This window comes from Sebastes umbrosus, chromosome 14 (assembly GCF_015220745.1).
Source record: "Sebastes umbrosus isolate fSebUmb1 chromosome 14, fSebUmb1.pri, whole genome shotgun sequence".
NCBI lineage: Eukaryota > Metazoa > Chordata > Actinopteri > Perciformes > Sebastidae > Sebastes > Sebastes umbrosus.
Window position 1 is genome coordinate 6,495,719 of NC_051282.1, and position 27,002 is coordinate 6,522,720.

A 27,002-nucleotide genomic window follows, 5' to 3' on the forward strand; every position below is an offset into this window, starting at 1 on the left:
TACACATATCAAAAATGTCTTCGTACTGTGTTGTTGGGTGTATTGCATACATTTCAGATGACAAACTGTGATTCGAGGCACAAGCAAGCTACAATATCAGTGAAGCGTTTCAGAAATGGACAGAAAACGTTGCTTATAGTTTAGCTTAGCCCTCTGCTAACTGTAATTAGCTCACGCAGAAGGCTAAACTATTAGTGAGATGGAGAGAAAATGTTGCTAATAGGTTAAACTATTAGAGAGAAAATGTTATTAATAGTTTAGCTTATCCTTCTGCTAACCGTAGCTGCAGCCGTGAGCTTTTGGCTGCATTTAGCAGTAGCTACACTATTAGCAACATGTTCCCTCCATCTAAAAGGCTTCGTTGATATTAAGTATGTCTTAACACTAACACTCGCGGCCCCTTAAAGTGAGACTGTACATATTCAGAAAAATTCCCATTTTCTTCAGCCATTGTTAAAAACAAAAGCCAACAAAACTTGCGAGCCAGCGTTAGCTAACGTGTTCAAAGAATTATTCTGCCTCCACCTACACTTCGCCACACAAATATATGTCATCATGTTTAATTGATAGAATTTATTTAGCATACAGGCATGAGAGTTGTATCAATTTTCTCATCCAACTCTCGGCAAGAAAGTGAGTATGCATATTTCCCAAAATGTCAAACAGTTCCTTTAACAAGGCTTACAAACTGGTTACAAAATTAACATGTTGATTCAAATCAATAAATATGAAGATTGTCAATAAAAAAATGTTTTCAATCACACACAGTGGGTTGTAAAGAACAAAGAAATAATTGAAAGATGCTGCCGGCCAAGCTTACCGGTCTCACACTAAAAGACTGTGCTTGTATTTTCCTAACTGCTTGCAGCAGCAATTATGGTGGTAAAAAGTAGTGACAATGTGTAAAAGTGACGTATTTTGATTCAGTCACTTTTGATAGCAGGTGATAAACCTCTGAAATGTAAATGACTTCTGTCATTGTCTTTGTTGGTGGGGAGGTGCCTTGGATTCCCCCTCCTGTACCTTTCAACAGCTTCTAGACACATTCAAACCTACATAAAATTTTGAGATAAATATTCATATTCACAAGGCAGCCGTTCCTATAGAGTACACATTCCTCTAACAGACTTTGTCTTTGTCGTTCTACGCAGTTAACATATTTTTTTAAGAATATAAATAGCATATTTTTTTAAAAACAATCTAGTAAAAAAAAAAAAAAAACTTGCTGGCTTAACACAGCTATATAGTTGCACATGTTAACACACAGAATAAAAAAAGGAAAAACAGAAGCTTAAAATGGGCCTTAGCTTTTATACAGTGGTAAACCTTAGAGGTAGAAAAAGTATAAAATATCATTGAGAACTTTAACAAAACCACCACAAAGAACACAGAAAGGACAGCGACATGTTTGGGAGCTCCAACACTGAGAACAGCTGAGATTCCCCATGTACCTTTACTGTTCACAATATAACTGTAGACATCATAAAACAACACTAAGATAAAGGGTTAAAGAAAGAAGGGAAGACAGGTGGCAACAAAATACATCCAGGTAGGTCCCACCCTGGTGACATGACAAGGTCCAAACATGGCCAATGGCAGCTATAGCTTCCTTACTAACCGCCTGACTGGAGAGATGGGTTAAATACTGGACACGATGTGTGTGTTTGTTACATGAGAGAGATGCTGTATTATTGATAAGCTCTGGGTTCAAACAGCCAGCGTCGGTGTCGGAAACATGTTTGCACACTCTGGTCTGTCTACCATTTCTTACACAAAAAAGAGAATCTGCAAAAGATCTGAGGCAACATTACTCTGCAGTTGATGCCCAATCATTCACACCATCAAGTACCACAATATGTGAAATGACAATACTTATGCAAGGTATTATTCTACGGAAGCCCTGAGACGCAAGTGAAAAAAAAACTGGTCATCCATTTTCGAAGTCTTTTTTTTTTTTTTTCACCCGTTTCATAGTTTTAATTCCTCCATACACTCTAAAACACAAGTTAATCTTTTGTTTGTTTGCAATTTATGTAAATTAAAACTCACCTGGAAGAAAACATGAATGCTTTTGGTCCTATTTTGAACATGTGGTACTGGTGCACTTCAGCCTCTTGTGGCTGAAATGAGTATTACAACAACAAACACTTAAAAATATGATCCTGACAAAATAAGAGTTCACCTGCCCAAACCTTTTTTCACAGAAAAAAGCAACTTAGAAAAATTATCCTAGCAAAACCTTTTTTTTTTTATCTGAATCAACTTGAATGTTATATTCATAACTATGTTTTCAATAGTTTGTAGTTTCAGGTAATTAGTGTATAATCACCTGAAACTACAAATCATTGTGTTTTCGTTAGCTTAGAATGAGCCCTTCATATCTACATAGGGAGCGGCTCCTCTTCACGGAGTCTGCCATGTAGCACCGCCATGTTGCTACAGTAGCCCAGAACGGACAAACCAAGGCTCAAGAGAGAGCCTTTCACGTTTTAACATCACCTGAAGGCCACCGTAGTTCTCAGACACGCTTGTGAAACTGCGGTAACGTGAGCCGCAGAGTGCAAAACCGTGGTACCATCAGCCGCCGTCTGACTTCCATTGCTCCTGAAGTAGTGTTATTATGGTAAGAATGGCCTCGGAGCAAGGATGAACGGCGTGAAGACGGTTTTGCGCTTGGCGGCTCACGTTACTGCAGTCTTGGAAAGGGAAGGGTGAGCGGAGGGGCACTAAGTTGGTTGCAATCTGCAACCACACTAGATGCCACCAAATCCTACACACTGCACCTTTAAGTCATAAACAAAACAGAGAAAACAATTTAGATCAGACTTAGAAAATGGATCACCAGAATTTTTTTTCTCACTGGCCTCTCAGGGCTTCCGTATATTTGATTCCTGTTCCATTTTTTTTTTTCAACTCTCAAAGAAATTATCAAATTCCTTTTAAAGTCAATTTGGGAACTCTCAATTCAGTCATGTGACCTGAATGGTACATCAAGATCGGGGTTGCTATTCATAGAAACATTATGTATTTTGTCCTGTTTATTCACAGCCAGCTGGTCAGTGTCTGCCGAAATGCATTGCATGAGTCAGCGTGCTGCCGACCTGCGTTGTGTTGACCATCTCGAGGACAGAATGAAAAGCAGCACAGGTTCAACACCGGCTGCCGCAGATTGGATTAGGGGGTGTGCCAGGTCCGCTGTGCTAATCAAGTGTCTGGGAGGAGGTGCGCTAACAAAGCACATTTACTTTCACTTTTCAGATAACAAATGAGGTCGGGTAGGTATCAGCGGCGGTCCTACGTACAGACGGACATCACTGGCTGCTGCGTAAGCTCATCATTTTGCATTTTAGTCATGTGGTTTGTTGGACCAGAATCTGAGTTGGAGCCTGAAATCAAAAATCTAAACATAGATGATGAATAGCTGATTCTCTACTATGGAAGACCAAAGTGTTCAGTATTAAATACATGTTTTTTTAAAAGACATTAAATTAATAATCACATTTAATAAATTGTGTAAAATATATAAATGAACCAACTAATTAAAACAAATATTAAAATTCCACTCAAATTAGCAAAATCCCAAAAATCCATGTAATATATTACTGTAATTTAAGTAAGTAATTGTTTACATGTATGACCTAAATATAAACACTAGGCTGTGGAGTAATATATTGTGCTTTCAGTACATCCAATTATAACTCTTTTGTTACAATTTAAGTATAATAATATAAAGTATTTAAGGACATCTGATGCTGCAATATTGTTTTTGCTTCATATGATGCTAAAAATTAATTCACCATTAGTGATATGCATGTTTGTTTTCTTACATGTACAATTTTAAGTGTTTGTTTCAAATGAAGCCCTCCCTGATCCAATGATGGCAACTCTGACTACAGCTTGGTCAAACTTTGCAGAGCCAGAACTACACATAGCCAGGTGATCATTCATGAATTAGGTCCAGATTTATGCACATTTGCCTCATTTTCTTATATTTTTTTTTTTTAAATGTCCAAACAAATACTCTGGAAAGGCATCACATTGGTGAACTAATGTTATATTTGTTGGACTGAAGTCCAGTTTCCCGAGCCATGACGGTGACTGCTGAACCCAGAGCAACGGCGGACTCGGCGTGTAGCCGACTGTGCTGTAGCTGCTGAAAGCGTTTTGTACAAGACTGTGTGTGTTTGTGAGGGTTTAGTCTCAGGGTCTGTGAGCATGCCAGTGTACGGTGGAGGATCTGTCTGTGTATGTGTGTGTGTTTGGGTTTTGGAGTGTGAAAGAAAGCTCCTCTACGTCCCTTTAGGCGGTGTCCATTTTAAGGCTTTGGGGTCGATGGTCTTGCCATTACCGCGTTTGGTCTCCTTGGCCTTCCAGTCGTCGATGAGGTCCTACAGAAAGAAAATGCAACCATAGTTGATTGTACCAATAAAGCTGAAGTGTGCTTATCCTTAGTACCTCGGTAATAGACGGGTTTCTGTGCAACGCCATCACAGAGATGTGCGCGCAGCAAGGGGGCAGAAAGCACGGCATGTCTAATGTTAATATTCACCTGCCCGACATTCAGAGAGCTGCTGTGTGACTGGTTGTACGAATAACAAGACCAAAATCCAAGTCTCCAGTTTTATATTTACGTTATACCTGTTGAGGAAAAAGTGTCTGGCGGCGGCCATCAAGAGGGCCTCACGTAACTTGAACGCCGACCAGAGCGTCAACAAAACAGACACAGATCCCCCAAGTCAAATCACACTTGTGTCTGATCTAACGTTACCCATTGGTAACGTGGTACGGTGATAATAATAAACAGATCTCATACTAATGCGTCATATGATAATGGTATCTGGTGGTCAGACTCTTCAGGGGTTTAGTATAGTCAACAAGAACGTACAAACAATGCAAAATCTACGTTGATTAAAGTGGCTGCCAAGCGGTTTTGCCCCCTGAATGCACCCAGTAATGTTTGAGTATAAGAAACCCATCTATAAGACTTTTGAACTTAAAAGATAACCAATCAGCTACCAGCTGGACAAAGTAAGGATTTCCTACCAAACAGACTGAACAGCATGAAAGAAATTCTGACTCTCAAATTTGATGGTTTTGTTGCCTACCTGTCTCTTTAAAACCAGGTGCTTTCCCTTCCAGTATTTGAGCATCTGTAGGGACTGCAGTGTGCTGACGATATCCACCGGGTTCACTGCCGTCTCCTGACTGATCTCTGTGAACACAAGAGGAGGTCAAAGTCATGGGATCAGGACTGTCTAATGTTGCATTTCCACTGCATCGTACGGCACGGCTCGACTCGCTTGGAACTGCTCTTTTTTGGTTTTCCATTAGCAAAAAGTAGTGGATAGTACCTGGTACTTTTTTTTATTACCACCTCGGTTGAGGTTCCAAGCGAGCTGAGCCGATACTTGAAGGTGGAGTTAAAACACTGCAGACCACTCGAATGCTATTGCTAATTGCTCGGCGACTTATACTTATGAAGTGGTAGCAGGAGGCCTCTTCCACCCATGTCCGGTGGGCTGCAGAACGTGTGAGATTTTTTACACATGGAGTAAATAAAGTGGACGTTGGGTGGCTCTACAGGAAAATTTTATAAGACATGGCAGCCATTTCTGACATACAGTATATGAAAACACTAAAACTGTGTTCTCTTCCGTAACTGATTCTCATTCAAACCAAATTACAATATAGATTGGCTATAGACAACTGTGACTAATATGTGCCTCTACTCGTCTGTGTGACTATGTGCTATGTTTTTTATTGATTGCTTATGCATGATTGAACATATACAGAAGCTCTTTATGAAATGTGCAAACACAGCCGTAGAGCTAGAACTAATCAAAAGGCTCCTGAATGATCACAAAACCCACTTTGTATAATGTTCTCTAATCTCTCCAGGCGTGGCGGAGAAGAAGCAGAGGCAGAGCGATCGCATCACGGCAGTACAGAGAGAACACATTCTGAATGTGGACTGGAACGACTGGGAAGAGTTATTTGTGTAACTCTGTGTGAGTTGAAAAGATCTAACTAAATTCAAATAACATGCAGAAATTGTGAAAAAAAAAAAAAAAAAGAGGACAAAAGGAGGCTTGGACGTGAGGGAACAGAGTGTTATTACTGAACTATTCTCTGTTTTGTCACTCTGTCACGGTTGCTGCCTGACCCTTGAGGACACAATCTATTATTTGATGCTTTCACTACCTCTTTGTTTAGTTTGACAAAAACATTTCGGAATTGCTGTGAATCAGTTATTTGTGGACGGTAACTCATCCAAAACTAAGTGAAATATTGTGTCATCTGTAATTGTCAACTGAAATTATCCAAAACTTTACAGCTGCATGAATCATATTGAGTCTAAGAACATCTAAGACTTAACTAAATGCTCAAAATCCCTAATGACTTGCAAAAACTTTTGCAAAGCAAAATCTCCAACACTTTGGTTTTTGACCTGCAAAACTCAAGACATTCCCATCAGCCTCAGCTGTACTTTGTGTTTTGTGCAAATGCTAAGTTGATGAATATTATACCTGCTTGACATCGTGAGCATGTTAGAATACTTACATTAGCATGTCACACAAAGCACTGTTGTGCTCAACCTTATGCATCACTAGGGACATGTTTTGGCGTTTTAATTTTAAATTCACTTTGGCTGTGTTAAAGTGGCATTGGGCAGTATATTTTTGGCATTGTTGTGCAACAATTCCATACTAACCTTTCAGCATATTGTAATTCAAGTGTTCTGAGATATAACTAGACTTCTGCACCTCATCATGGCTCTGTTTTCAAGGCTTTAGAAAATCTTTAGAAGAGCTGCTAGTGTAGATGTGGAGGTCTTAGTTTTGTTTTTTTGTAACAGTAGCAGGGCTTTTCTCTAAAAATGGATACAACCAGGAGAAACAAAACTGATTCCTCAGTCCTCTGAATGTGTTTGGGATGACCCAGTTTTGCTCGAGTTTAAGTCTTGTGTGCGTCCACCTCCATTTGTCACCTGAACACTGACTTGGAGCGACCACAGTGCTCTCTGGTCCATTCACCAAGGTGAACACGCATGAATGCATGCATGCATTATTAAGACACAGAGAAACGGTTTCCAGAATTGTTGTCCTTCTTGGAGCTTTCAGATTTTCTTCCTAATGTTTATTTTATAGCTTTTTTCCTCTAATGAATTACTTGACCAACGATGATTCTGAGGTCTGGATGCACCAGTACCCACCCTTTCTTCTCTCCCAAGTCTTTCCTATCTCTTGACAGCATTTTCGGAGAGTGTGCTCCAGCTCTGACCTTTGATGGAGATCTCCTTGCCCTGAAATTTGTTCAGGTAGCGCAGCAGCACCTCCTTCCAGTAACTCCGGTAGCTGATGAGGCCCAGGTCAGACAGGGGGCGTTCCGGTGAACCCACCTTCTCCTCCACCTTGGACAACAGGTAACCTTAAAGGGCAGAGCAGATAGAGCATTTTTTTTTGTTGGCCACCCTCCTCCTTAAGCATTTCCTTCTCCCACTGAGGAAATATAATAAGGATACAGAAAAAATATAGAAGAAATTAATGATTTTAATACCCTAAAAACAAGAGTGTGCAAGAGTTTCCTCAGAAGGGCTAGTGCTTCAGACAGCCTCCTAAATCTGATGTTATTGTGCTGTGCAGAATCCCTTGGCCAGCGTTAAGTTCACACACATACAAGGACACACAAAGAGGAATATCTGCACTCACTGAAGTCTATGAGCATCTTGCCGTAGCCCTGCCTCATGTACTGTGGCATGGTGAGGATGCAGGACACGTTGTAATTCAGGAAAGAGTTCTTCTCCTGCAGAGGGATAATTAACACAATGGTTGACAGGGTTGATATCAGTACTAATGTTTTGGAATTTGAAGTTACTTATATTGTGAGTTGATGTTTACACAGGCAGAGTTAATTCTCTGGGAAACACTGGACATTTTGTTGTAGTCATTTTTCACTTGATTGTGAAAGCAAGAGGACTCTGTAACCGTCTCCCAGGTTACCTTGGAAAAGTATCCGACTAGATGGCACCCTGTGTTGTCAGCTTCGGTCATGACGTAGAAGAGGAAAGGTTCGACGTCGTAATACAGAGTCTTGTGGTCCAGGAAGAGCTTCGCCAGCAGACACAAGTTCTGACAGTAAATCTGTGAGGAAGAGCGTTATAGGCATAAATAAATAATGAATCAAAGATTACAGGAAACATGGGTCGCTAATCTCACACAGACAGATCTCCATCTCATTAGGTATGGGAGTATTACATTCAGGCGCAACAAATGGTTAAAAAGGTCAGAGACACAGGTCATACTTCAAGCTAAAGAGGTATCACTACACAAAACCAACCACAAGTGACATTTTTTTTACATGCACACAGCCAATCAAACAAAATGGACTTGAAGGTAGCATCACCTCTCCTTAATGCTCACATTGTTGATAAAGGTTCTAAAGGACTCTGCCAGTGATTTAAGGGGACTTGTTGTATTCACCAATTCTCTCTTCTTTTAAGTGATCCAGACCTATCGTACGAGTTATGTACAGATAGTCTGTCTTTCACTACACGGGAAAAAACACTTGTTTGAAGGTGACATTGACAACATTCAGCCACTAGATGACGCATTCTCCTTTCACTGTTCCATCGCACTTAATTGGTGAACCCGAACTAATCCTTTAAAACAACAAAGTCACACAATAACAAAAACTAACCAATCTCTGCAGCGGTAAACCAGCACCTCCTTTGTTCTGTGAGGTAAAATTACTGTTTTTGTCAATGGAGCATAGATGGATATAATGGCTTCAGTTTCCCATCGTAAGGGGCTGTCTCTGACGGAAAGGTAAAGCGGTTGATATTCTAAATATAGCGTACACTTAAACTGATATTGATTTTTTTAGGTGACTTAAATCCGTCTTGCTGCTGCCCCCGTCCACAGCAGGACATTGCTTTTTTCCGGCGCTGGTAGTCCTGTCTGTTTCTCGAGACCGGCTGCGTGCCGACCGTCATCTACTGTAGGTAATACACTGACTATGGAGAAGTGCCTCATACGACCCCCCTTTAAAAAATACCAATTATCCCTTTAATAATATCATCATGGCCTGCCAGTTTGCAGAGACTTTTTTTTCTTCAGGGGGAAGGTCAGGAGGAGTTGTGCAGCGCTCTTTTACCTTGTTTTTCTTTCCGTCCACCTCAAAGACAGATATGTTCCCCTTCCTGTAGATCTCGTCACCTGGAGGGTGCTTCCACACACACTTGGCCTTTATGCAACAGAGACAAGAGAAAGCAGCGCAGGTTAGTTTGTTTACAAGTTTGCAAAACATTTCACTTAGTTTCACATCGTAATCATTCTAGATTTAAAAAAAAAAAAAATTGTAAGGTTTAAAGGCATATAAAAGCATATAAATGTACCGGGTCGGGACACGTGTGCGCTCGCATATGCGCGTTCGCGTGTGGCCGGAGCCTCGTCTCCTCTTGTCTGCTTGCCTTCACTCAGACAGCGCGCGCGTTCTCGCATACTCGCTCCACCTCTAGACGTGAACGCGCGCTCACTCCTCACTGCAGAAGAGTTAGTTTAGCTCTGAGAATATCTAGTGAATGTACAGTGGACGTTTTTGCAGAAATAACTGCTGCAGCTCCTCCAGACCAACAGAGGTTTTCGTGTCTTGTGAAGTGACGGAGCTCTGCAACGAGAAACTTTATCGTCTTGTTACCGACCGGGTGCCAGTGTCTCCCTGTTCACTCCGGCTGCGGGCGGAGAGAGCAGGGAGATTCGCTGCAGAGCCCCGCTGCTGAAGCCTGCGCTCAGCCTGCGCTGAAGCAGGAAAAGCCAACACTAGGATCAGCGTTGATTCATGGAGAGACCTTCGTCTGGTCAGCTAACATTACTGCCAAGCAGCTGAAATATAGAGTGATATTGTGCTTTTAGCTGACGTGTGTTGCCTCACTGTTTTGAGCGATGCTCGTTCAGGTATATTTAGAGCGAGCAAGCGCGAGCCCGACGCTGACTTTCGTTGAATTTACGGCCACAGGTGTCGCTGTTAACAAGCATTTCTGAAAGTTACAAATAGTCCCTTTAAGGTCTAGTCTTACTAAAGTAAGATGAGGGACAGATTTTAAAAAAGAATAGTCAAAATCAAAGCAACAGAGGCAGAGATATTCTGACTTTTATTCCCTAGTATGAGCCAACAACACTGGTTCCTCCCTGCTTGATAAATGCCTTCATCTTGGACCAGTGGTTCTCAAACTTTTTTCATTTCCCCTTAAGAGGAGGAAATATTTTCACTTCTTTAAAGATTATTTTTTGGGCATTTTCAATTTCGCCGCTGCGGTTAGGACTCAGCCTTGTTATATGGGCGCCCGCTATACCAACAGAGCTATCAGGGGGCCCATATTTTCACTTCTTTTACACATTTCATTTGAAAGGCTAAACGCAAACAAATATGGACTGAAGCAGAATATTTCATTAGATAAATCATGTTGTGAATTTAGGAAATTATTACATCTATCTATTTTCAATACATTTTTACTTTTACTTTACTTTTGGACAGAGGACTGAGGCAATTCAAAAAGGTCCTCTTTTTGCTTCTCTCACTCCAGTATAGGAACAGTGTGAACTGCACCAGAAGGGCAAAGTTATGCAGTCTATCTAAATAGAGTCTGCATTGGCAAGGAATACAATTATGAATTGCCTAAGGCACTGAGATAGTAAGGCTATAGTTGGAACTAAGGCCCATGACTCATTTTGTGCCACAGTCCATTTTCACTTTGATGCTTCAACATCACTGACTGGAAGCTTCAATCTTTTTGGTTATAAATCAGAGACATTTCAGCTTAGATAAAGTACCGTTTCCTAACCACACGTGGGAGAATTTGCAGTATTTAGTGGTGGTTTTAGTGGTTTTTTTTCCCCGAATGAGAGAACAAGAAAATATTAAATAAAACATAATATATATTAGTTTGTTTCCCACTTTTTCTAACAATACATCATCTCCACAGTGGAAAGACCACTGGAACTTCAAAGAACAGCCTATCACATTATATAAACTGCATAGTTGGTGTAGATATGCCCTGTTTTTTGTTATAAAACAAGAGGTAAGTGACAAGTATGTTTGATGATGAACAGTGTATCAGCAGACTGAATCCAAATATCGAAGCTACGCGAGACATGGAAACTCTACAGGAGAAATGAATGCGAGTCCAAAAAATGTGTAATAGTAAAAACAGTGAATCTGCAGGTCTAATAACTACGTTGATTTTGATGCGTTGCCTCAAACACTGCAGTCCTCCTTAATAGAGCAGCAATAACCCTATTGTAGCATGTAATTGCCCCATAGGGCGAACATAAGAAAATGGCTCAATCTGGTGAAAATAGTAAAAACTACAATTTTATATCAGGCTTGAAAGCCTGATATAATAGAATGCATGATTTTATGCTGCAACGTTATATAAATGTGGTTTTAATGGGTTCCAATGGGGACATTTTTGTCCTTAAGGTTCTGATTGTCTGCATTTTGGCTACACGGTTATTTATAGACTTATTATAAGGTTGAGCTTCCAAAATTGAAAAACATAAACCCTTTCCAAAATGTTTGCCATATACATAAACACAGCCAAAATGATAGAAAAATGAAATATGAAGAAGCCAACAATGTCCCTAGTGATGCACAAGGGTTAAGGACCTGCAGATTGCCCATAGAAAAAGCTTCCTCACCATGTGCCTGCGCAGAATGGTCTGGCTCTTCATATACTTGAGGCAGAACTCGCACATGTAGAGCCTCCCCAGGCGGGCGTATTCCTCTGGGTATGGAGAATGGTACCACGTGTCCAGCTCGTAGCGGCCAAACACGATGGTCTTTATCATGTTGCTGCCCTCCGACACCTGGCCGGCCAGACGGAGTTTTTCCTACATGGAGGGAATGGGAGATGGGGAAAGGTACAAAGAGGACAAGAAGGGAGGGCAGGCGAGCAGGCAGAGGGGAGAGAGGAGAAAGAAGAAAACAACCCAATTATTCAGGGAAGAAGATCAGGTGAACCAAAGCTCATACATAGGAAAACCTCAGTGGAGGCAACCAGCCACAAAAAAGATAATAAAAAAAAAAAACAATAACAAGATGCAGGAAGAAAGATTAGAATGAGGAACAAGTAGGAAAAGGCTTTATATGAAGGTTTGAAACTAATTTACATGTTGTCTGCAAGGATTTTGTTTGGAGTTGTTCTACTACTGTTTTAGAGCAGTGGAGAACTGATTGCAGGTAGTTTGTCAGGTGACGACAGCAAACAAATGCAGTGCGGTGCTAGTGGAGAGTGTCACAGTAGTCAGAGCGAGGAAAATGTCAGCCATTTGTCAATATTTCACGGTGTAAAATCCACCAAGTAAAACAAGGATATGTACAGTATGTAAGGCTTCCATTTCGAGGAGTGGTATTAGTGTTGCCAATTTCAAAACCAGCAATCTTATAAAACATTTGAAGACACATCACGCGAAAGAACACGACAACTTCACCAAGGCAAAGGGGGGAAAAAAGGACGAAACGCAGCAGCAAAAGTATGAAACCGCATTTCAACGACGAGATTAATTCCACAAAGATAGCCCAAAAGCAACGAAGATGTTATATTTATTACGCTGGTATCGGATCATCACTCTCTGTCAGCCAATACCGCAAGTTCGGGTATCGGAATTGGTATCGGGAAGGAAAAAATTGCATTTGAACATCTCTAATTATTAAGACGTTTTCAGTGGAAAACAGAAGATAAGATTTGCGTGAAAATAGTGCACTTTTGGGATTTTTAAATCTCTGAAACTGAATTTAAGACCTAAATGGTGTAAACGTGATTTAAGGCCTTGAATTGGGGGCCAGGGAATTTAAGATAATTTAAGACTAGCTGCATTACCGTGCAATGATAACATTACTTTGACAAAATGTCATAAATGTTTACTGATGGTTATGCATCTTATGTTTTTCAAGATGGCTATTATTTAGCAGTGAAATAGAAACCAATAGCAGCTTGCAGCTAATCTAAATCTATTGTTTGTTTTGGAAAAATTTTAGCCAGTGCAAGGTTTATGCCATTTATAGTTAACCAACTAAAACATACAAAACCATCAATTAACCAAACCAAGTAAGCCTGATGGCAAATAACAAAGCCTTCTCATCTGAATGGGTCACAAAGTAACAGAGCTGAAGAGAAAACAAACACAGAAGAACAGGAAGTGATTGTCCAAACTACCAAAAATATCTCAGACTCCTCCTGTGGCTGCTGAGGAGGGTTTGCAGACTGAAACAGAGAAGAAGAGGTATAATGCAGAAAAAGGGGGACGGAGGGGGTGGGGGGGGACAAAAAACAAAGGGAAGGAGGAAGGAGTAAGGGAGGGAGGTGATGATGAGTTTTCTCTCTTACAAGGTCCTCCGACGCACGTGCCTGCGCTTTCCTGAACAGCTCGAGGTCGTAGTCGCTGGTGATGTTCTCCAGCAGCGGCTCCCGGCTCGCTCCGTGGCTCGAACGGTGCTCCTGGAAGTGGAGGTGGGCGGAGAGGGGAAAAAAAGAAAGACTTAGTATAGGGAAGGATGTGGAGGTATACAAAGGAGTATTGCACGCACATTCATGTACCGCCCACTTACCATGTACTTGTCCTTCTGATCCTTATTGAGGCCAGAATTCCTCTTCCTCCTCAGCTCCGTCACCTTCTCCTTGTAGCGCAGCTGACGATCTGTCGGGGCCTGAGACCCAACAGAGACCACACAGAGACAAACACTTCAACGGAGAAGCATTTTGACCCTTTACCTTCTGAGAAGTGCCTCATGAGAATATATAAAGAAATGATGTCTTGCTGAGTTCACATTCACACCTACGGGCAATTTAGAGTCAACAATTAGCCTAACCTGCATGTGAACATGCAAACTCCACACAGAAGGGCCCCAAGCCGGATTCAAACCTGCAACCCTTTTGCTGTGAGGCGACAGTGCTATCCACTGCACTGCCGTGCCGCCTGTGTTGGATATGGGGTGTTTAATTTCAATACCTTTAGATTTGTAGGAATGTCAATGACCTCCAGAACAGCTATGTTCCTGTAAACCTACTAGCAAATGAGATTGAGATATTTTTTTTTTTATTATTTATCTTATAATTATTTATTTTATAAACATTATAATTAATTAAATCATTTTTTATTTTATTTATGTTATATTTATTTATTTTATAAAAAATATTTTTATTTCATTATTTCTGTTTCACATTTTAAATAATTCTAACATCCTGAGCTGGAAAATAATAACAATAATAATAATAATAATAATAACTTGGACTTATAAAGCGCCTTTCAAGAAACCCAATGACGCTTTACAAAGAGGGCACACAAAATCATACTAAATAACAAAATATTAAAATAAAATATTATCGTGTGTTAAATATGTTAATGTTTTAGAGATAATCCTACTCAGTCCTCTGTTATTCATGTCCTTGCATGTTTTCTTTTAACCTGACTTATAAAATATAGCTTGCAGCTAACTACCATGTGTTATACTGTGGCATTACTTTTATCCTGTGTATATGAATTTTATAAAAATGTCATTTTATTCTGTTTTAGGATTCCTTTTTTAACATCTGGAAAAGGGACAACGGATGAAAATCAGCCTTTTACGCCAACTCTGGCTCACTGACAGTCTGTTGATCAATGAGCACTGTCCCTGTCAAAAAAAACTAATTTATTACATCAAACCAGTGAGAGTCCTTTCACACTCGCTGTGACCCAACCAACAGCAGCCCTTCATCACTTTGCCACCGGCCCTGCTACACTGAGGAGTCACGGTGTGATCTCTGACCTGAGGTATTACTGCTTTAAGAGTAATGCTGCTGCAGTGTGTGGGAATTCCCTTTTACCAACACACAGGCACACACCTTCAGCTCATGATGAAGTGAATCGGACAGGTGAAACTGAGGAAGCGTCACAGCCTTCACCTGAATTTACTTGATTACTTCAGTTGATAAATAGAATACTGATATTCTGTACCCTTATAGAAAGACAATATACTGTATTATGTGTACATGTATCTCTCTGTTTTAGGTGTGAGCGTGTGTCACCATGTGTTACGCTTGTCTGAAGCTGTTTATGTGTGTGTGCTTGTGTGTTACCTGGTTTCTTGTGGAGTGTCTGTTCTCGTCCTGGCGGTGTGACAGCGTCCTCTCTTCGGCCTGTTTGTCGCGAGTCGATGCCTTGCCCTGACAAAACATCAACACCGTGTCTGCCACCGACCACTCACAACCACCCCCACAGCGGGGAAAAATAACAACGCAGCAACCACCTCCGTGTTCCTGGAGGCTTCGCAGCTTGACAACTCCAATTTGAGTCTCCTTCAGTTTCATCCACTGGACATTTGGTCGCAGTGTGATGGCTGAGATGTTCCCGCGGTGGAAACTTGGTTTGATCAATGAGTGATATCATAAAAGCAACAAAGTATGTTACTGAAGAAAAAAAATTAGACTTATTTTTACTCCGATGTGGCACATTTTGTCAGAAAAACACAACAAAATAAAGTGCGAGATAACAGGAAACACATAAAAGTGTCAGAGCATCCTGTGGGATTTTTTTCTGTTTTAAAATAGCATCATGGTTTCACACTCACTTCTTACCCTGGAATCCCTGTTGATATATCTTTATGTGCATGTGTGTGTGTGTGTGTGTACCTTGCATTCATCAGCAGAAAGATTGTGGTAGAGAGGACATCCCGATATGGAGAAATGTCTCTCATGCCTCCCTGTTAGATGACCTGGGAGAAAAAGAGAGGGTTGGTGCATAGGAGCAGGACATCTGATCCAGTGAAAAAAACATTGCGGTGTTTTGTGCCCTCACCTAATGAGTTGCACCCAGGCGTGGGACACTTCATGTTAAAGTTGTAGCTCTCGTGGAAGCGCCGTCGCTTAGGTCGGTGGGAGAGGTCGTGGGCGGCGGCCTCTTTGAGTGACAGCTCTTTGGCCAACCTCTCGTCCTCCTCTTGTGAAACTACGATATCGTTGCTAGAGGACACAAGGTCGTTGCTGGGGCTGGAAACCTCGATGTCGGATTCGGAGGACGGGGCGTTGCCTGTCGGGGTCCGAGGAGGGGTCTCGTCCCGGTCCGCCCCCTGCTTCAGGTCTGCTTAGCCAATCAGGACAAAGGGAATTAGAGGGAATGATTGCAAGAATTCTGGGTTTAAACTAACGTACCACCCCTGCATAAATCTGTGGTTTTTAACTGAAAATAGCAACACTGAGATTTGTCAAGTATTTAACAGTCTTATCAACATGGGAGTGGGCAAATATGACTCATTTATGCAAATGTATGTATATTTATTATTGGAAATCAATTGAAAACACAAAACAATGACAAATATTGTTCAGAAACACTGTTATTATCGCGTTAACTTTGACAGCCCTAGTTATTTAATGACTTTGGTGAATCCAAACTAACCCTTTAAAACACACACAAAGTCACACAATAAGGTGACTAAAATATGTTTTGCTGCAGCCCCCGTCCAGAGCAGTACATTGCTTTGCTCCCGTGCCGGTACTCCTGTCTGCTTATCTACTGACTATGGATAAGTACCACATAAAACCCTACTTTAACTACCCCACACTGTGCCCTAATGATCTACGTTTAAGGGCTTGGTTCAATTATGGGGTAGATGGACTATTTTTCTGGCTTACCCAGTGAGAAAGTTGTCCCAGCACGCACAACATTAATAATATTATGGCTTTCATGTAGGGTAGCAAGTGGTGGACAAAATACTAACTATTGTGGGTTGGACAACAGCAGTACAGCAACAGTACAGCAACAGTAGCACTGACCAAAAAAAATGTTGACGATTAAAGCTATCCCTAAGTAACCATGCAAATGTTTTACCACTTTTCTATCTCTATTGCCTTAAATGTAGCTTAAGGGAATTCTTTGCAGGCTGCAAATGTGACCATATCCAGATGCAGTTAACAACACCCTCCAGCCGTGGCTGCCAGCAGAGAAATCCAATAGTAAAGACTGATGTTACTGCAGCAGAAGACCAGGGTTTGAGCTCAGAAAGGCTGGCAGGTGAATGGGACATATTGCAGCCCATTTCCTCTCCTATTTTTCTAGTCACATTGGACTCTTCAAGATGTCAGGCAATTGCTTTTAACTTTGAGATTGCAAACTTCTACCGATGCTAAACAAATTCTTTAACATTGTGTTATACCCCAAAACAATTTTTCCTAATACCACATGAATTTAAAGGGATAGTTCAGATTTTTTGAAGTGGGGTTGTATGAGATACTTATCCATAGTCATTGTATTACCTACAGTAGATGACGGTCGGCACGCCCCCAGTTTGGAGAAACAGACAGGAGTACCGGCTCGGGAGCAAAGCAATGTTCTGCTGTGGACGGGGGCAGCAGCAAAACGGATTTAAACCAGCTAAAAGAATTAATATCAGTGTAAGTGTATGCTATATTTAGAATATATTCACCGCTTCACCTTTGCCGCTAGACAGTTCTTTAACACAGGGAACTGAAGCCGTTATATCCTATGCTCTCTTCGAAGCCACCAGACTTCTAACAAAAAGAGTACACTTCCGTGTTCCGCAAGGGTAAAATTACTACTTTTGTCAATGGAGTCTGGTGGCTTTGAAGAGGGCATAGATAACGGCTTCAGTTCCCCGACGTAAAGGGCTGTGTGACGGCAAGGTAAAGCGGTGAAACTATTCTAAATACAGCGTACACTTATAACCGATATCGATTTTTTTTTTAGGTAGGCCTTTCTTTTAGGTGGCTAAAATACGTTTTGCTGCTGCCCCCGTCCACAGCAGTATATTGCTTTGCTCCCGAGCTGGTACTCTTGTCCGTTTCTCCTCTTGATAACATCAAATCTGGTGTTCCACAAGGGCCATTTTTAGGGCCCGTGATGTTTTTAATTTGCCCAATGTTTGTAAACTGGTATCTTATATTTTAATTTGCGAATGTTAATAGTATCTTTTATTGTCACGGAAACCTTAATAATAAAGGCTTTAACACACCGGCTGCATTTTTTTTGTGCGATTAATTCGCATGTCCATATATTCTTTCGAACTGTTGTTTTTGTCATGAGTACTTTCACACAGAATGCGAATATTACGCAGTGAAAAAGCGACTTCAATTTTTTTTTTATCGGAACAAGGTTAATTTTTTCTGATTTTTTGCACGGCAAATAAAGGCATCAACCAATCACGTTGTGCGGGAACGGGTTGAGTTGCACCTATATTTATGAAACAACAACACGGAGACTCCGTAGTCTGAATCAAGATGGCAAACTTGAATACTCCTTTCAACCTTGACAAATAATTACAATAAAAGCCCTAGACATATAATATATAAAGGCGAGTATTTCACTTTTTCATGTAATTTATTTGTCACGCTCCCGGCGTGTAAAGGCCTTAAGTCTGTTGTTATTTTGCTCCTGGATAGTGTGGTTTTCTCCTAAAGGGGAGCAATAAGCCTCCTGGCTTTACCTGCACATCTGTTTAGACTATACAATTCTTCCCTTGTGTTTTAATTTATTAGACTTTTGATTTGACTTTTCACATTTAATTTTCCTATTTTGTGCAAATAAACAAACAAACTAGATTTGTGTGACATAGACATGATGAACATTTGTAAATTATGTTTAACTGTGTATCATGACATCACTCTTAGTATTGTTTCACGATATGACTCAGCGTTTGAGGCACTAAATGATGAACAACCAAGCAATCTGAGTGCAGCTATATCTGCTATAATGGATACAGATCACCACCTCCTGCGGTGTCTGAAGTTAGACAACAGATCCTGGTCTCTCCGTGAGGTAATTCATTCATCCCGGTGACAAAACACAAGTCCAGGATATGTCCTGAGACGTATTTGTCTTCTTTATAATCAGGAACACTCTGTGATTGCAGACGGGGCTCATGACAGTAGCTGAATGGCGCTACGATGAATGAATGAATGAATGAATGAAACACAAAATAGATGCTCTTCTTCCTTCTCATTTTCACATCATTCCTTCTGTTCTCTGCCATTCAAGCTTCCTTTTCAACTCCATCTACTCATCAGTTTTTCCTTTTACTCTCTTTCGTCCTCTCCCACCTTCCCTATCTTCTAACTTTACTGCTTAACTTTTCCCCCTCCCTCTTTTCATCTCTTTTTCCTTCTTCTATGCCTGTTCCTACTCTCTTATAACATATTCTTTTATGATTTCTAGTCCTCCTGCTGCCAATACACCAAACAGCATCCACTTTTAATAAAAAAAAATGTTCCCTTCATGTATCGTTTAGATCTATTTTCAAAGGAATCACTACTGGTCTCACCATTAGCCTCGGTGTCTGAGCCAGACGACCTGCTCTGACGCAGTGGGTATTTTTTGGCCGTGGTGTTTGTCGCTCCCTGCTGGCTGCGTGTGATCCTGCGCCCGGATGAGAAGACGGACGCTGCCACTGCCGCCGCTGCTGCTGCCGACTCTGCTGCTGAATCAGGGCCTTCGTCGGGACCCGCGGCTGCAGGAGAACTGCTCCGTACCGAGCTGCAGTTATCTAGGAGAGGAGAGGAGAAGAGAAGAGAAGAAAAGAGGAGAGGAGAGGAGAGGAAGTGAAGAGATTACTTAAGGATTTACAATATGGTTTTAGATACTACCTACATCATTCATTTACCAAATAAGTTGACCTTTGAGAGGAACACAGATATGCTGTGTAAGAAAAGCCAGCAACGTCTCTTTTGTTTGAGGAAGCTAGCCAAGTTCAAGGTTGAGAAATCCCTGATCCCTATAAATCTTTTATCGAGTCAGTTTACACTTTTACTTTTATTTGCTGGTATGCATCCCTCAACCTCAAACAGAAAAACTCATTAACAAGGGTGATAAAAAATCAGCAGCAAAATCATCGGCACTCAGCAGACATGTCTATCTGAACTGTACAGCAAATAAACAGCTGATAAAGAAAGCAGAATCCATAATTTCAGATAGTACCCACCCTTTGCATTCAGAATTTAAGTTTCTGCCCTCTGGTTCCCACCTCAGGCAACCATTAGTCAAAACTAACCGATATAAATTCTCTTTCATACCCTCGGCCATTTCACTGCTCAACTTCGTAAAGTACAGGTAGTATCAGCACATCCACCCATGCCTCTTCTTCTGTTCTTGTCATTATCTTATTATTGTAACTCTTTTAATATTTTTGGTACTTCAAGGTTTCACCTTTTTTCAGTGTTTTAGTATGTGGGAATGTACAGTACGTGTATATTATCTTATTGTGATGATGAGATGTTGTTGTTGTTGTTGTTGTTGTTGTTGTTGAAAACCGATTAATGATGCTAATGATTAATACAATTAAAAATATACTTTGACTACTTTTACTTTGGATCCATTTCACTGCTAATGTTTCTTTACTTTTAACTGCATTTAGTTTCCTTTACAGCATTGCTACTTTTACTTACAAACTACAATTTGTGTGGGTTTTTAATTGGCAACTATTTTGATAATCAATTGATCATGTAAGTCCTTTTTCAGGCAAAAATGACAACATTTCCTAGTTCCAGTTTCTAAATTGCGACGATTTTCTGCTTCCACTTCTAAAAACTGCACAGCTCTTTGAAATTTATTTTTAATTAATTAATTTTTTTTAATAGATTTTTTTTCATATTTATATTGTAATTTCCTCTATTCTATATTTATGTCTTGGTTTTTGCAATACTTGCTTTTATTTTTCATTTCATTGTCTCTTACTATGTTTGTTATGCACCAATACACTAAAGAAAATTCCTTGTATGTGAAAACCTACTTGCCAATAAACCGGATTCTGATTCTACTACTCTTTGTCTCAAGTAATAGTTAAATGAGTATCTTTAGGTTCTAGAAGATGATTAGCGATTTAATGATGTCAGCAAAGATTAATCAAGAAAATAATCAGCAGTTTAAATGATAATGGAAATAATAATGCCTACTATGATTGTATACATGGAAACTTATTAGAAAAGTTGCTGCAAAACACTTTCGTTTACAATCTAGTGAACAAAACGACACAACTTAAACCTGAGCCGTGTGTAACTGAGCAAAAGAAGAAGAAGATAGTTACTTGTTGTGAATGGCCTTAATGGATATGAAGAGACTAATCCCACCGCAGAAAAGAAGACAGAACCTCTGAATCCACTTCATTTTGAAGAAAACTAGCCTCTGTGCTGTTTCTTAAGCCTCTACAGGGACTAGCATAGACAGAGTAGCCAAAAAGCAGAGGAAACAGTGTCCCCTCTTCTTCTCTCTGTAGTAAATCCCCTCTGGCAGCCACAGCAGAAAGAGGTCACACAGGGGGTAGGGGTAGTGTTTATGTGTCTGTGGTGGTGGGGGAGTTCAGGCTGTCTGAATCCATTCATGCCCATAGATAATAGCTACAGCTGAACTGTTGAAGTGAGGGGGTGTGAATGAAAGCACTCTTCCTCATTTAAAATGATGAATTTTTACTGTATGTAGAAAATGCCTGGCTTGATAATAAATATGTAGGATTGAATATGTGTGAAAAGAACAACATAACTACTGAAATTCAATTTGGGTGAAGTGCAGAAAACAAAACTGTAATATATAGGTCAATAGGTTAAATTACAAGGAAAAACGGCAAGAAAACGGTACTTCTAACTTTGTTAAGTCAGCCAGATAAGAGGTCAAAGAGGCTAGGAAAAGTCTTACAAAAGTTCTAATATAGTGGTGTAATGGTAAAATAAACTGATGTCATTACACAAAGATTATTCCTAAGATATGTGATAAAAGGTTGATACAACCACTCTGTATGGGTGTCAGTTTGAAGTTAAACTATAAGGTTCATAATTTGTTACGGTATAGCAGTGAGACCAAATTCACTGTTAACAGCAGAATGCTACGCTTAGCCAGTCAACACATGGTTAACTAACTAGAAGTGCTGCTTTTATAGCTATCAAAGGTCCCATATTGTAAAAAGTGAGATTTTCATGTCTTTTGTATTATAAAGCAGGTTTTAAGTGTTATATAAATACTGTTAAACTATCAAAACGCTCAATATACAGAGAAATACACACAGCCCGAATTCAGAAATTGTGCGTTTGAAACAAGCTGTTAGGATTTATGTCCATTTGTGATGTCACAAATATACAATTATAAAGATCATTAAACGGTTTTAAACGTAAACATTCTAAATGTGTCCCAGTTTGTTTTCCTGTTGCAGTGTATGTAAATAACATCAGCTGACAGGAAGTAAACATGGACCCAAACTGTTGCCTAGCAACGCAATTCCGTTGAAATGCACTAAAACGGAGTGTTTCATACAAAGGGTGAATACAGGTATATTCAGGCAGACTATTTGAGGAAAATAATGTGTTTTTGAACATTCCAGCATATAAACATGTTCTAGTAGAACCACAAAATACAAGTATGAACCTGAAAATGAGCACGATATGGGACCTTTAAACAAGCTAAGGAGGTAAGAATACAGTGTGTATATATACAGTATATAGTATGCAAATGAATCCCACATTTTTTAAATTTTTTATCTGTTCAAAATGTACTTTAAAAGGAGATTTTGACAGTATTTAATATTCTCATCAACATGGGTGTGGGTAAATATGCTTGCTTTATGCAAATATACTGTAGGCTATGTATATTATTTAGTCCAGAAACCCTCACAGGAACTGCATTTAGCATTAAAAAAAATAATCATAACATGGCAAACTCAATACCAAACTCTGACTATCTTGAGGTCAGAGGTCAAAGGACTCTTCTTATAATGGGTTATTTTAAATGTTTACCTTGTGAGCTGCGGCTGAGGCGCAGTGAAGCTCGAGTGAGGCGCGTGCTGCTGCGCCTGTGCACGATCTCGGCAGCTTCGGCGTGCTCGAGGTCGGCGGAAAAATCCGAGTCCTCCGTCCCGTCCGAGCTGCTGCCGGCGGTCCTCTGAAAACAAACACATCCATCAATCAGCAACCAGCTGATTCAACTGACAGTATGGACAACATAGTGTCAGATAACTCTGTGAGACTGATGGAAGTAAAGCTTTGTGTGATTTGATTTGTGTGTTTGTTTACCAGCGGGTAATTCAACAAAGATCCCATCCTGGAGGAGGAGGAGCATCACCCCCTCCACATCTTCCTCCGGCTCTGAACCCCCTTTCCTCTCCTCGTCTTGTCAATAAATACTCCAAATAAGCATCATCGGCATCACCACGTGCATCCCGAATAAAGCCGATTGCATCTACTGTACCAACCACAACTTGCCACAACGCTTGAATGAACCTTCCGCTTGAATCTCCAGGTTTTTCCCTCAATTAAGTCAATTAATCGCTTCGACAAGTATCACCAAGCACGCCTTACTACTCAGTGAATACAAATGAACAAATGAAAGGTCCCATAAATGTGTTTCACTGCAGATATTGTCAAAACTGCAGGCTGCTGCTGCTGCCTGCCACACGGAATGAATGAATGTGGAGATGCTGATCTAACGAGGGGCTCACCCTATAGAGAGACCAACATCAGGCAGGGTGGGGGTTGGGCAAGGGGACTTGAGGACCAGCCAACATTTCATTTGCTTTGAAGGGAAAACATATAGGGGCTCCCTGCCTCCTCTGGGCCCAAATATCAGATTATAGGGCTACTTACAATTGTATAATATTTATTCATGTGGTAATGGAATAATGTGTATATGTCTCTGCATTTTGTCGTTGCACTTAATATTTAGTTCACAATCATATTCGGGCAAAACTGTCATCTCATCAATATACATATTGTATTTTTATATTGTATTATCTTTGATATTTTTTTATATTTATATTGCACTATCTCTTTTTTATTGTATTATCTTTTCATTAGCACCTATGGGATTGTCACAATCTAATTTCGTTGTACTACACAATGACAATAAAGGGCTTGAATCTTGAATCTTATTTATTTTTCTAATTTCTACATATGTCACATTTATTTTACACAAGGCCACCCAATAAATAACATGTAATAACAGGATATGACAACCCTTTATTGGGGAGGTAAATTAGGTGTTACAGCACAAGACAGACAGAAAAAAAGATGAAAACAGAGCAAAGAAAATGAAAATTAGGAGAGCTACACTATTAATCAAAATTACATTAAAGCTATATTTATATTTATATTTTATAGTTTTCAAGTTTTCATTGATTTGGCAACATTTCCTTAGTTGTGTTGATTCCTTAGAGTCAGATAACTTTGTGGCTGATTAAAGTTTGGTATATGTGTGTGTATGTATATATATATATATATATATATAGATACAGTATATGTGTGTATATATTTGACCAGGAATATTTCAAACGAAGCATTGGAAGGACCCCTGATTTGTCTAACAATTTATCATTATTTATTTATGTTATATATATATATATATATATACATATATATATATATATATTTACTATGACTATTTTATTTAATTTGTACATTTGAGTGTATTTATTTATTTATTTTTTGTACACTTGTTTTTTTTGAGTGCCCTCTGGGTATTGTCATGAGTGGGGGGTGGGTGGAATATCTATCAGTCCAAATGTGTTTTTGCAATGGATTGTCAGAGTTGTATTAACAAAATTCAGAAATAAACTCTGTTTGAAAAAAAATAATCTATATTTACATTAGATTACATTTAGATACAAAATAAGTACAGTAAATAGAAAAATCTAAACAAGAAAAAATATATACAATAAATGCCCCTATGCCAGTGTACACTCACAGTGTGCTTTATGTGAATTAATGTAGCATCATGTGCAAAATAATGCTGATAATATCACCATTAAGCTACTTGTCTTTTAATACTAATAAAAAAATACTAATAAAACAAATAACTACATTTTAATAGTACTGCAGTAACAAACAATATAAAAAATAATCCAATGTCTTTGATTTTAGGAATCCAAGTACAAATATAACTACTGCAGCCAACAAAAGGTTATATAACATTCTTACATTTGCTGCTAGAAAAAAATATATTACTAAAGTGGGTGAGGCAATAAGAAACCCTGTGTCCAAGGCTGGCGAAAAGAGATATTTGAGATGGTCCCTTTGGAATATCTCACAAATATTCTACATGCCAAAGTAGATCAGTTCCACAATATTTGGCAGCCCTATCTGAATTATATTGGACCTGGTCTCTCCTCCATTATTTCACAAGGAGACTCTTGAACATGAACTCATATATCCTGTGACTTCCCTGCACTATGGACTATTTCCTACGACCTCCTATATACATTTTTTGATCTGAACTGTACCAGTGTTTGTTTGTTTGTTGTTGTTGTTTTTTTTATTATTATTATTATGGTGTTTGTGAAAATAAGAAAACCCAATAAACATATAATTAAAAAAAAAAGTGATAAACAAACATGATAAATATCCCTCTACACTCAACGCATGGAGCGCATATTCAACGGTAAGTACATTTGACAACTTCACAACAAGGGGCTGAGCACACTTCATTAACATACGACCAATCACATCAGAGAGGAGGCGGGGCTTGAGAGAGGAGGACCAATCAACGCAACGCCTGTTCAGATTCTGACCAATCACAGCGTTGTTTTGGTGCGGACGCTTCGTTCCGTCCCCTCACTCAAAGAACAGCCTGTTCCCTTTCAACAGTTAACGCTGTCCGTTACCGACGTTACCGACGTTAACGGAGGTCCCGGCACCTCACAGCACTCCATCTGGCTGCTAGGAATATGACCAAAACTCACAAAGCCCATATTTTCAAATCTCTTCTCATTATACCCCAAAGAAGCAACACTTAATGAACATCAACACATTCTTCCAACTCAGCAACAAACAGTAGCTAGCGGAGCATTTAGCTGGAACACCAAACCAACATCCATATTCAACACACACCTACAACCTGCTCACGGAGGCTTGTAGTCTCATTTCAGCCCTCAGGCGGTCAGAGTTGTTCCACACAGTTATATGTATGGCTAACATTAGCTATGACGTGATGTAGTTGTGTGTGTGCTCTGCAGGCTGCTCTAACATCTCTCTTACCTTCCTCCGGGGCATTGTAAAAGCTGTTCCGGATGTCGCTTCTGGCAGAATATCACTCCCGACTTTGGGCACAATTTATCCCAGGTTGTGTACATAAAAAGAAGAAGAAATTACCAGCTTTTTGATATGAGCCAACTCAGCTGAAAAAGGCGCACCAATTTTTTTCCGCACTTCCTTGTGAGTACAGCGCAAACTCGTTTTATGGGGGGTCCGTTGACAAAATGTTTCCGTGTGGGAACATACAGCAGTGGCGGAACCATTGGATTCAACACATTGAACATGCGCTCGAGCAGAGATAATGATAAGAGCGATAAATCATCCCAACCAATAATAGTTTTTGTTTTTTTTTGCTCTGCCGCTTGTTGTGAAGTTGTCAAATGTACTTACCGTCAAACATGTGCTCCATGCTGTAGGGTAGAGTGATATTTCTCATGTTTCACTTTTATATTGTTTGTTACTGCAATACTATTAAAATGTAATTATTATTTTTATTATTTGTTTTTATTAGTATTAAAAGACAAGTAGCCTAATGGGGACATTAGCATTATTTTGCATATTATGCTACATTAATTCACATAAAGCACAGAGGGTCATTTACTGTACATATTTTTTCTTATTTATATTTTTTCTATTTACTGTACTTATTTTGTATCTAAATCTAATCTAATTTAAATATAGCTTCTTTTTTTTAAACAGAGTTTATTTCTGAATTTTGTTAATACAACTCTGACAATACATTGCACAAACATGTTTGGACTGATAGATATCCCACCCGGGCCCCCACCAGCCACCCATGACAATATCCAGAGGGCAGTCAAAAAAAAACAAGTGTACAAAAAATAAATATAAATAAATAGATAAATAAATAAAATTAAATACAAATTAAATAAATAAGCATAAATAATGATAAATTGTTAGAGGTTTAGGACAGTACACCCTATCATCTAGGGCCCTGACATGCATAAAACAAGCACAGGAGTTAAGGTGTTGAACACAAAGATAAATCAGG

The 27,002-nt window shown here is 39.6% G+C and overlaps 1 protein-coding gene across 8 annotated transcripts; it reads right to left on the reverse strand.

The window, feature by feature from the left end:
- Positions 1 to 2,862: 2,862 nt before the first annotated feature.
- Positions 2,863 to 26,386, reverse strand: LOC119501485 (histone acetyltransferase KAT7-like). 8 transcript variants are annotated; one of them, XM_037791878.1, is made up of 16 exons: positions 25,994 to 26,386; positions 22,763 to 22,907; positions 19,309 to 19,530; positions 15,834 to 16,118; positions 15,668 to 15,750; positions 15,116 to 15,202; positions 13,606 to 13,704; positions 13,385 to 13,495; positions 13,214 to 13,261; positions 11,697 to 11,888; positions 9,154 to 9,243; positions 8,001 to 8,141; positions 7,710 to 7,803; positions 7,282 to 7,428; positions 5,106 to 5,212; positions 2,863 to 4,388 (listed from the first exon to the last, which is right to left on the reverse strand). In XM_037791878.1, exons 1-16 carry the CDS (start codon positions 26,006 to 26,008, stop codon positions 4,290 to 4,292), a joined length of 1,965 nt encoding a protein of 654 aa, XP_037647806.1. In that variant the 5' UTR covers positions 26,009 to 26,386; the 3' UTR covers positions 2,863 to 4,289. The 8 variants fall into 8 exon arrangements, with proteins under 8 accessions (XP_037647806.1, XP_037647807.1, XP_037647803.1 ...); XM_037791879.1 differs by having other exon boundaries at positions 15,834 to 16,115; positions 25,994 to 26,380; XM_037791875.1 differs by lacking the exon at positions 25,994 to 26,386 and adding an exon at positions 23,039 to 23,660.
- Between the last annotated feature and the right edge of the window lie 616 nt (positions 26,387 to 27,002).